We start from the raw sequence: 11950 nt of genomic DNA, 5'->3' as shown, positions 1-11950 counted from the left end.
CCTGGAGTCAACAGGTCAGAGGTTTTCAGAGGACCAGAAAGACAACATGGATGAGGAGAGGAGGAGGAGAATCCTTGATTCAGTGATTACAGCAGGAAAACCTTGGTCACATGACTCCAGCTGTCTGGCGGCCCTGCTCCGTGTTGTGTTCTGAAAACGCAATCGGTGGGTGTTGATGGACGAGAGAGCTCAGAGCGGGACACGGATCTGGTGGAGGTACCGTGTGAGGGTTTTCTCATCTTTAAACTAGTTTAGCCTTTACATTTCCATAACTAGAAAACAAGTTACTTCAGGACATCCTTATCAGGACTGTGTAAAGAAAAAAGGTTTGGCCTTAACCCACAAGAAACTGTTGAATTAACTCTTTACATTTTGACCTTCAGTTGAGACATTGAGGGGGGTTTGTCAGGAAATTGATGCATTCCCATATGAACTTGCAAAATTCAAAATCGTGAGGGAGTCGCCCTAGAACAATAAAAACAAAGCTGTTTGAATGACCTCTGAAAAAGCATTTACCTCTAAAACCCAAACACCCCAAGTGAAACCCAGACTGATGATTCCCCTCTCTAACAGTCATCCTGTTCGGCCCCTGGAGCTGTTCAGTGAGAGGACTGGACTTGGGCCAAAGTTGGTGCTTAAATTGCCAACAAACTCCTCTGTCTGTATCGCTGTAGTCTTTATACTTCGTACACAGGAAAGAGGTGACCTTGCTCAGCTGTGGACGGGGAACTGTACATCCTCAGAATCAGCGACTATGTGACATCTTTAACCAGCCGGCCCCTCTGCTGCTCTATTAATAGACACTAAAACTCTTCCTCACAGTCTGTGGCCGTCCCTGCCTCTCTATCTGTCTTCACCTCCTGTGAGAACTGAAATCTGTCTAGTGGGAAAGACTGGAGGCGGCAAAGAATCATTGCTAAAATAATAATGGGCTGCACAAATGGACTCTGACACATTAGAGCGGCACGCTGCTTGCCTAGGTGTTAGGACGGGTGACGAGAAGGAGGGGAGGGAGCAATTTGATGAGACGGCATTATCTCTCCTGAGCTTACACACGCACACACGCACACGCACACACACACACACACACATACACACACACACACACACACACACACACACACACACACACACACACACACACACACACACACACACACACACACACACACACACACACACACACACACACCTCTTAATTGGGTTTAGTGCATGTCTTGGCACCAGACGCAGCCAGTTTTAGTTGAATTAGTCTCCTGAACAGTCATTTACTTCTCGCTGATGAAGTGCTACTTTGAGCCACGTAGGAGGGGATAAAAGGAGGAGGGGTTAGGAGGCCAAATTCTCTCTCCGCCTATCTCTCCCTCCTTCTCTTGTCTCTCTATCTCTCCATCTGATGAGGCTCCACCTCTCTGAGGTCACAGCCTCTTCACCTGCCACACACGCAGGAGCAGCAGCGACGGCAGCGCTGCATTGTAAACTCTCAAACTGCTCCACAGAATACCAAGCAGCTGTGTACTCTGCCCGGCCCGTCAGCCTCCTCTTCATTTTAATGTTTCCAGGAAAAGACACAGAGCCACACTGCCCTCTGGTGGAGAGAGACGTAACCTGCACCCTTTCTTATCTGGGGCCTTTGTTTCTCAAGGGTTTAAAAATGAAGTGAAAGAGGTGTTTAATATTTGAGGTGTTTCATAAGAAAGCAGATGTTTGTGCAGAGTGCAGCTGCTCTGTAACAATCCATTCATCACATTTGAAAATTCTTTGGACAAGGTCATAGTTTTGACCAAGAATGTAGAAGTTTTAGTGAAAAAGTCTGAGCAGCTCAAAGGTTACTGAGTAACATGAAATGAAGCACACATGGAAATTATTAGAATCAGTAATACTTTATTTATCGCAGGGGGAAATTCAGTCAGTTACTCCTATACACAATAAGTAAGGATATCAGATAATATTAATAGAAGACGTGATTAATAAGATATAAATACAAATACAATGAAAATAATGATAAGTATGTAAAGAAGTTATGTATAAAATAAATACATGGTTGAAGTCCGCGGAGATCAGGAAGAGGGCACTCTGGTGGTCTGTCTGGAGATCAGGAAGAGGGCACTATGGTGGTCTGTCTGGAGATCAGGAAGAGGGTACTATGGTGGTCTGTCTGGAGATCAGGAAGAGGGCACTATGGTGGTCTGTCTGGAGATCAGGAAGAGGGCACTATGGTGGTCTGTCTGGAGATCAGGAAGAGGGCACTATGGTGGTCTGTCTGGAGATCAAGAAGAGGGCACTATGGTGGTCTGTCTGGAGATCAGGAAGAGGGCACTCTGGTGGTCTGTCTGGAGATCAGGAAGAGGGCACTCTGGTGGTCTGTCTGGAGATCAGGAAGAGGGCACTCTGGTGGTCTGTCTGGAGATCAGGAAGAGGGCACTCTTGTGGTCTGTCTAGAGATCAGGAAGAGGGCACTCTGGTGGTCTGTCTGGAGATCAGAAAGAGGGCACTCTGGTGGTCTGTCTGGAGATCAGGAAGAGGGCACTCTGGTGGTCTGTCTGGAGATCAGATAGAGGGCACTCTGGTGGTCTGTCTGGAGATCAGGAAGAGGGCACTCTGGTGGTCTGTCTGGAGATCAGGAAGAGGGCACTCTGGTGGTCTGTCTGGAGATCAAGAAGAGGGCACTCTGGTGGTCTGTCTGGAGATCAGGAAGAGGGCACTCTGGTGGTCTGTCTGGAGATCAGATAGAGGGCACTCTGGTGGTCTGTCTGGAGATCAGGAAGAGGGCACTCTGGTGGTCTGTCTGGAGATCAGGAAGAGGGCACTCTGGTGGTCTGTCTGGAGATCAGGTAGAGGGCACTCTGGTGTTCTGTCTGGAGTCTGTCTATGGCAGCGTTGAGAACGTTGGATGCTGTAGTCTGGTTGGCAGAGGGGGATGTAAACAGCTACCAGTATGTCATGTGAGATCTCCCTGTGCAGATAATATGGTCGGAGGCCCACAGCGCTCTCGCTGCTATCCTGGTCTGCCCGGACAGTCTGGTAGCCGTCAATGGAGATGTTGTGGTCGGGAATATCCTCATGCAGCCAGGTTTCAGACCATGCTACATTCCTGAAACTCCGTCTGACTCCTGGCTAGTCCCGTTAGCCCGTCCATCTTATTATCCAGAGATCTCACGTTGCCTATATTAATTACTTTCTTCTTTTAATATTATTTGACATTCTTACTTATTGTGTTTAGGAGCAACCTTCATGACTGAATTTCCCCCTGGGATAAATAAAGTATTTCTGATTCTGATGACGTGGGTCTTCCACGGGCTCGAGCGGGTAAAAAAACAAACTGGTGTCGATTTGGTGCCGATTTCGCAAGTTGAACCAGCTCCAAACCAGTTTGAGCACCAGCCCAGAACTAGAACCAGGTTCGCGTTGGTCGAAAAGAAAAGTTGAGGTGGGCCTTTAGCCTCCTCGCTAACGGCTACAGTGAGCCCGCTTATCATTTAAGTCAGCCCTGCCTCTAATTATGCAAATCTCTTAACCTTAATATCTTCTAAACCTGTACCGTGTGTGCCGATAGAGAAATGAGCTATCCAGACTAAAGTTGTTCATCGTAACAGGCTGTTACACAAAAGGCTCATCTTAACAGCTAATTAAAAATGAACCCTAATAGCTGCAATTTGTGTGTACTTATTACTCCTTATGTGAATATCATGCCAAGAGAACATGATTTACATAAACTTACAGTTTTAAGATCTGCTGAACCTCCTCACTATCAGTGGCGTACTCAGGCTGTTTGAGGGGCAGGGGTGAAAACCAGAAAGAAAGGGTACCTCCTTTCAAACCCCTGGTGCTCTCAGTTTAGGGTGAATATAAGTGGTAGCCAGAGGGGTGTAGGGGTGGCCTCCCCTTGAAAATACTGAGCATCTAACACTTAATCCCTGCATTCTGGTGAATACTTTTGTGACCAATTGTGCTGGAGATTGAATTATGGAATCAGAAAAAAGTAAACTATTTATATATTTCAATATTATTGATTATATTAAATAAGTAACATAACGTGATAAACTACAAGGGCATCCAGAGGGCACTTTAGCGGGGGTTTTCCACTGAGAGGGCACCAGAGAAGGACATTTGTTCTGTTTTATATACTAAAGTGGAATCCAGGAGGGCACTGTAGCGGGGTTCCTTTGGGACATGAGGACCCTAGACCCCCCCCCCCCTCTGAGTATACCACTGAGGAGACAGTTATTTTTTTCCACAGTTACTCCAACAATGACAGTTTAACACAGAGTGCATTAAAGCTTGGGTTGGTAGTCAGATTTAGAAACACTTTTTGTTATACTGGTTAAAATGATCTTTATGTCCTGATGGTAATCAATACATAATGTGTTCTTAAAAAAAGAGGTAAAAAAAGCTGCTATCTACAGCCGGGGTAAACCTGGGAAAACTCCAACCAATCCCTGCCATCAGGAGCCAAATGATGAAACCAATCAAATCCCTCCCTGCCGTTCTGCCCGCCTCCTGCAGAGCGTACATTTCATGTTTGTTTGTGTTTTTAACTTTCACTATGAGAATGTTTTGGTGTTTTCTTACCGCTGAGTGACACATGAGTTGACGTAGTGCAAAACACAAACCATGTGCTGAGGACTGAGGGGGACCTGGCCAAGAGGTCGTCAGCACACGTCAAAATGAATACTACAATTCAATATTATAGAGCAACTATACAGACAGTATGTAGAAATAATCAATAATTTAACAGTGCAACTAATTTGCAAATAAAGTGCAATTTGTGATCACAAAACAGCATTTTTAAAAACACAGGCACTGTTCTGTGGTCTGTTTTTTATTTAAGATGGAGCCAAAGGCTAAAGACTCACCTTATGGTCCAAGGAACTAAAGGATTAACCAGGGATGGAACATTCTGTGCTAATGAGTACAAAAATCAAGTCCTGTTTCAATGATTTATATACCCTTTTTTTCAGTTACCTTTATAGTGAGAAATTAGTCTGAACACGTTTATTCAAATTTTTGAAATTTATTGAAACTTTTTTTTAAATGCAATATTTTTAGTTTGACATGAAACAGTAGAAGTATTGAATTGTGTTGACACAGCAGAATGACATCAGCACAAATAGCACACACTCAATCATCCTTCACTCGACAGCGACAACAAAAGGCCCTCTTGACTCTCCGGAAGAACTTGCAAATCCTCTTCATCATTTTGTTGGTGCGCCTTGAGGAGGTCAAGGGAGGAGGGGCGAGGTCGGTTTGTTCAGCTCCATCTAGGAATGGGTCCACTTCTTGCACATTGAACATCGAGGATGGTATTTCTTCTTTACTGTCATTATCAATGGGGGGACAGTTGATCTCTCTCCTGGTCTGGTAGTTTGGAGGTAGTGCCTCTTCATAAGTGAGGTCTTCATTGTCATTATCAATGGGGGGAGAGTTGATCTCTATCCTGGTCTGGTAGTTTGGAGGTATCGCCTCTTCATCAGACAGGTCTTGATTGTCATTATCAATGGGGGGAGAGTTGATCTCTATCCTGGTCTGGAAGTTTGGGGGTGTCACCTTTTCATAAGTGAGGTCTTCATTGTCATTATCAATGGGGGGAGAGTTGATCTCTATCCTGGTCTGGAAGTTTGGGGGTGTCACCTTTTCATAAGAAAGGTCTTCATTGTCATTATCAATGGGGGGGGAGTTGATCTCTATCCTGGTGTGGTATTTTGGGGGTGTCGCCTTTTCATCAGACAGGTCTTCATTGTCATTATCAATGGGGGGAGAGTAAATCTCTATCCTGGTCTGGTAGTCTGGAGGTATCGCCTCTAAATCAGACAGGTCTTCATTGTCATTATCAATGGGGGGAGAGTTGATCTCTATTCTGGTCTGATAGTTTGGGTGTGTTGCCTTTTCATAAAGTTCTCCATTGTCATTATCAATGGGGGGAGAGTTGATCTCTATCCTGGTCTGGTAGTTTGGAGGTAGTGCCTCTTCAGAAGAAAGGTCTTCATTGTCATTATCAATGTGGGAAGAGTAAATCTCTCTCCTGGTCTGGTAGTGTGGAGGTATAGCCTCTTCATCAGACAGGTCTTCATCATCATTCTCAATGGGGGGAGAGTTGATCTCTATCCTGGTCTGGTAGTTTGGAGGTATCACCCCTAAATCAGACAGATCTTCATTGTCATTATCAATGGGGGGAGAGTAAATCTCTATCCTGGTCTGGTAGTTTGGAGGTAGTGCCTCTTCATCAGACAGGTCTTCATTGTCATTATCAATGGGGGGAGAGTAAATCTCTATCCTGGTCTGGTAGTTTGGAGGTAGTGCCTCTTCATCAGACAGGTCTTCATTGTCATTATCAATGGGGGGAGAGTAAATCTCTATCCTGGTCTGGTAGTTTGGAGGTAGTGCCTCTTCATCAGACAGGTCTTCATTGTCATTATCAATGGGGGGAGAGTAAATCTCTATCCTGGTCTGGTAGTTTGGAGGTAGTGCCTCTTCATCAGACAGGTCTTCATTGTCTTTATCAATGGGGGGAGAGTAAATCTCTATCCTGGTCTGGTAGTTTGGGGTTGTCGCCTTTTCATAAGAAAGGTCTTCATTGTCATTATCAATGGGGGGAGAGTTGAGCTCACTGCTGGTCTGGTAGTATGGAGGTAGTGCCTCTTCATCAGACAGGTCTTGATTGTCATTATCAATGGAGGGAGAGTAAATCTTTCTCCTGGGCTGGTGGTGTGGAGGTACTGCCTCTTTATCAGACAGGTCGTCATTGTCATTATCAATGGGGGGAGAGTAAATCTTTCTCCTGGGCTGGTGGTGTGGAGGTACTGCCTCTTCATCAGACAGGTCGTCATTGTCATTATCAATGGGAGGAGAGTAAATCTTTCTCCTGGGCTGGTGGTGTGGAGGTACTGCCTCTTCATCAGACAGGTCGTCATTGTCATTATCAATGGGGGGAGAGTTGATCTCTATCCTGGTCTGGTAGTTTGGGTGTGTTGCCTTTTCATAAGAAAGGTCTTCATTGTCATTATCAATGGGGGGAGAGTTGATCTCTATCCTGGTCTGGTAGTTTGGGTGTGTTGCCTTTTCATAAGAAAGGTCTTCATTGTCATTATCAATGGGGGGAGAGTAAATATCTCTGCTTGCCTGGTAGTGTGGAGGTATAGCCTCTTCATCGGAAAGGTCAGATGTTCCTGAGGTTTCTGTATGTTCATCCCCAAAGCAGGGGGCTCTGGCATCCTCAGATCCAGCAGTTGACTCCTGGTCAGAATTTGGGGGTGTTCCCATCATCTCTCTGGCGATGGTTGGATAGTCTGAGCTGTCAGAGTGCTTGGCCAGGTGTGACATGGTGATGAAGGGATGCTGCAGAGCTTGACGGGGAGAGATCCTCATAGCCCCGTCAAGATGCAGCAGACCTTTCAAAAGGTCTGCAAAGGCTAACCTGTCCTCAAGCTCTGCAGGGTCGTCCACTTGGTAGATATGAGCCAGAGCGTCCAGAGATTTGGGCAGCATGCTCCTACACTCATGAGTTGGGACGCCATTCTTTATTTGGTACTCCTCAGGCGTCAGCAGCCTCCATGTTGGAGGGTCAGTCTTGTCATACACCTTCGTGAAAAAATTGCTGGTGTATCCTCCAGCGTTGAGCAGGTAGTCCTCTGGCTGGCCCAAAAACTTAATTATATGTTTCATCATCTGATAGTTACAGTGGACAGGGAAAGAATGGCCCCCAAGGTAGAGGGAGGCCAGAAGACAGCCCAGTCCCCACACGTCGATAGCCTCATTGAAGGGCAGGCCAAGGAAAACTTCTGGAGCCCTGTATCCAATTGGCTGACATATCTGCCCATGCTTAAGTCCTGAGACAGGAGTGGCTAAACCAAAGTCAATTAGTTTCACCCTGATGGGCGGGGAGGTGCTGACCAGCATGACGTTGTCTGGTTTAATGTCCGTGTGCAGGATACCTAAACCCTTCAGGGCGTCCAGGGCGACCAACAGCTGCTGAGCCATTGGCCGGATGGCTTTCACAGACATAGGTCCGAAGCTGAGCAGGTTTTGAAGATCCGTTTCCAGCATCTCAAATACCAGACAGGTCTGTCCCAAATGTTCAAACCTCTCCAAGAACTTCACCACGTTAATGAGGTCTGGATTGTGTACCGAGATGAGATCTAACATGGCGAGCTCTCTCTCTGCGTCCAGGATGGCAGTAGAGTCCTGCTTGAGAATTTTAATAGCCACTGTGTCATTAGTGCTGATATTCAGGCACTTGGCCACTTTGCCAAAGCAGCCTTCACCGATAAAGTCCAGGATGGAGTAATCTGACGAGCCACTGCACAGGGTTTCACCGACCTTAAGTGTAGATTTAATTTCTTTATCTTCATCCTCAGATCCAGCAGTTGACTCCTGGTCAGAATTTGGGGGTGTTCCCATCATCTCTCTGGCCATGGTTGGATAGTCTGAGCTGTCAGAGTGCTTGGCTAGGTGGGACATGGTGATGAAGGGATGCTGCAGAGCTTGACGGGGAGAGATCCTCATAGCTCCGTCAAGATGCAGCAGACCTTTCAAAAGGTCTGCAAAGGCTAACCTGTCCTCAAGCTCTGCAGGGTCGTCCACTGGGTGGAAATGAGCCAGAGCCTCCAGAGAGCTGGGCAGCATGCTCTCATACTCCTGAGGTGGGACGCCATTCTTTATTTGGTACTCCTCGGGCGTCAGCAGCCTCCATGTTGGAGGGTCAGTCTTGTCATACTTCTTCGTGAAAAAGTTGCAGGTGTATCCTCCAGCGTTGAGCAGGTAGTCCTCTGGCTGGCCCAAAAACTCAATCATAGTCTTCATCATCTGATAGTTACAGTGGCCAGGAAAAGGATGGCCCCCAAGGTAGAGGCAGGCCAGAAGACAGCCCAGTCCCCACACATCGATAGCCTCATTGAAGGGCAGGCCGAGGAAAACTTCTGGAGCCCTGTACCCAATTGGCTGACATATCTGCCCATGCTTGAGTCCTGAGACAGGAGTGGCTAAACCAAAGTCAATAAGCTTCACCCTGATGGGCGGGGAGTCGCTGACCAGCATGACGTTGTCTGGTTTAATGTCCGTGTGCAGGATACCTAAATCCTTCAGGGCGTCCAGGGCGACCAACAGCTGCTGAGCCATTGGCCGGATGGCTTTCACAGACATAGGTCCGAAGCTGAGCAGGTTTTGAAGATCCGTTTCCAGCATCTCAAATACCAGACAGGTCTGTCCCAAATGTTCGAACCTCTCCAAGAACTTCACCACATTAATGAGGTCTGGATCACGCACAGAGATGAGATCTAACATGGCGAGCTCTCTCTCTGCGTCCAGGATGGCAGTAGAGTCCTGCTTGAGAATTTTAATGGCCACTGTGTCATTAGTGCTGATATTCAGGCACTTGGCCACTTTGCCAAAGCAGCCTTCACCGATAAAGTCCAGGATGGAGTAAGCAGACGAGCTGCTGTGTAGGGTTTCACCGATTTGAAGTGTAGATTCCATCTCAGACAAGTTAGGTTTTAACAGTTTTTAAAGATTTCAAAGTGTTTGGATTTACAACCAGCAGGTGTGTACGCCAAATCACTCTCTCTCTATCTTCTCTGCAACCTGAGCTGTTCTCTATCAGAGCTGATGGTATATAGCTGAAATATCTGCACAGCTCTTACCCCATTGTGACATCACAATGGGGTAAAAATGCATCATAAACTGTGTTCTATTCTTTCAAAGTTGTTTTGATTCAAATCATAGACTGTAAAAAATATGGACGTAGTATCCGTGACGTCACCCATCTGTTTCTGAAGAGCTGTTGTGAGGCCAATCGGCTGCGGCAGCCATATTGCTTCTGTCGAGCCAGTGTGACGTAAAGAGGCGGGCTTTGAGCCTCCTAGCCAACAGCTGCAGTGTTCCCACAGGCAGCTGTGCCTCTCATTGGAAGACTAGTAATCTCAATATCTTCGAAATTGCCGAATTAGAAAAAAATTCACCCCCCTCACAGTGAGAGGACATCGAGAAATGAGCTATTCAGACTACACTCATCATTTGTACCAGGCTGTAAACATGTTTATTAATGCTGCAAAGATCGTCTTTTCCCCATTCATGTGTATGTGACTTCTGGTACTTCCGGAGCCAGCCTCATGCGGATCCTCGATGAACTGCAGCTTTTAATACTTCCACATTGACTCATATTTTTAGACCGGAGGATGCCGCTTGATTCAAATCAGCTCCTACATCTGTTATCATTATAATCATTATAATAATAATTATTATTATTATTATTATTATTATTATTATTATTAATATCATTATAATCATTATAATCATTATTATTATTATTATTATTATTATTATTATTATTATTAGGGATGCTCCGATCGATCGGCCACCGATCATAATCGGCCGATTTCTGTGAAAAAGTACGTGATCGGCGTTTGCCGATCACAAAAAACCATCACCTGTGGCTCACAGACATGTCTGCCGTGTGGAACTTTTATACAGTCTGTGAAAGTGATGTAAAGTTTGCATCCTGCAACACATGCGACGAAAAAATACCTCGCAGGGGAAGCACGTTAAAAAAGCTTCAACACAACAATTTAATAAGACATTTAAAGAACAAACACTTGGTGGAGTATGGTGAGTTTTTGAGACTCACGGCAGTGAATGAAAAGAAGACAGCCGGAGCAGCATCAGTCAGACGGCAGCTAACACAGCCCACGGTGGCAACACTCGCCTGTATGAGCGTGACAGTCAGAAGTCTAAGCAAATAACCCCAAAAAGTATTGAATCAGGTTAGATGAGCCTTTCTCAGTGGTGGAAGACACCGGGTTCCGCCGACTGCTCTCACTTGGAGCCCGCTACGTGCCACCGGGACGTAAATAATTCATAGAGACGTAGTGCTGCCAGAGCTCCACCAGACAGTGTACTCTCACCTCGAATGTCTCCCTAAAGAAGGAATCCCATTCTCTGTAAGTTTCACGAGTTTCAAACATGGCATATTCCGAAAGACAAACTTGTGAGATATATTGTATTTTATTTATTTGACTTTCTGCACTATTTAGTCTGTTGAGAGCCTTAATGTTTCCAATCTGTTAAAGATTGGGTTACTGATAGCAGGTACATTGAAGTGTCTCTCAGTTGTCCTTTTGACTGAATAGTTGCTGCATTGTGCTTGCAAGTTTTTTTTTTGTATTTTTTCTCTTGAAGAAGTTAGTAAAAAGACCTTTTTTTCTAAATTAAGGTGATTTTATGGTTCCTTTTTCCCAGATGATGTAGCACTCACCATAACTAAATTGAAAAATGTACAGAAAATCCATGTGATCGGTATCGGTGATCGGCAGTGATCGGCACTGATGGCTGATCGGTATCGGAATCGGCAGCATAAAATCTGATCGGAGCATCCCTAATTTTTATTATTATAATTATTATTATTATTATTATTACTATTATTATCATTCATATCATTAATATCATTATTTTCATTATTATCATTATTATTATCATTATTATTATTATTATTATTATTATTATCATCACTGCATAGTGATGGATACCTACAGATTTGGATGTTCACACTTTTGGATTGGCATCATTGAGCAGTGAACTCCAGCTCGCACTGGGACGGTTTGCAGCCCAGTCTGAAGCAGCGGAGATGAGGATCAGCACCTCCAAGTCTGAGGCCATGGTGCTCAGTCGGAAAAGGTTGGCTTGCCCACTCCGGGTCTGAGGAAAGTCTTTACCCCAAGGGGGGGAGTTTAAGTATCTTGGGGTCTTGTTCACGAGTGAGGGGAAGAGGGAGCGCGAGATTGACAGACGGATCGGGGCGGCATCTGCAGTGATGCGGACGCTGTACCGGTCTGTTGTGGTGAAGAGAGAGCTGAGCCAGAAGGCAAAGCTCTCAATTTACCGGTCAATCTACGTTCCGACCCTCACCTCTGGTCATGAGCTGTGGGTAGTGACCAAAAGAACAAGATCGCGAATACAAGCA

General features: G+C 45.5%; 2 protein-coding genes across 8 annotated transcripts in view; one reads left to right on the top strand and one right to left on the bottom strand.

The window, feature by feature from the left end:
* chrnb1l (cholinergic receptor, nicotinic, beta 1 (muscle) like) overlaps positions 1-11950 on the top strand; it is a 118138-nt gene that overhangs the window by 47519 nt on the left and 58669 nt on the right. The window lies entirely within an intron of this gene.
* LOC117807313 lies at positions 5016-9606 on the bottom strand. 3 transcript variants are annotated; one of them, XM_034676552.1, is made up of 2 exons: positions 6150-9606; positions 5024-6065 (listed from the first exon to the last, which is right to left on the bottom strand). In XM_034676552.1, exons 1-2 carry the CDS (start codon positions 9469-9471, stop codon positions 5122-5124), a joined length of 4266 nt encoding a protein of 1421 aa, XP_034532443.1. In that variant the 5' UTR covers positions 9472-9606; the 3' UTR covers positions 5024-5121. The 3 variants fall into 3 exon arrangements, with proteins under 3 accessions (XP_034532442.1, XP_034532443.1, XP_034532445.1); XM_034676554.1 differs by having other exon boundaries at positions 5024-6939; positions 7024-9606; XM_034676551.1 differs by having other exon boundaries at positions 5016-9606.

The sequence above is a fragment of the Notolabrus celidotus genome, chromosome 23, assembly GCF_009762535.1.
Source record: "Notolabrus celidotus isolate fNotCel1 chromosome 23, fNotCel1.pri, whole genome shotgun sequence".
In the NCBI taxonomy this organism is placed as follows: Eukaryota; Metazoa; Chordata; class Actinopteri; order Labriformes; family Labridae; genus Notolabrus; species Notolabrus celidotus.
Note: the sequence above shows the minus strand (reverse complement) of the source record. Positions and strands in the feature narration are given on the sequence as shown.

Excerpts from the sequence above, each read along its gene's own strand:
- LOC117807313 (XM_034676551.1), bottom strand. The coding sequence starts at position 9,471 with ATGGAATCTACACTTCAAATCGGTGAAACCCTACACAGCAGCTCGTCT.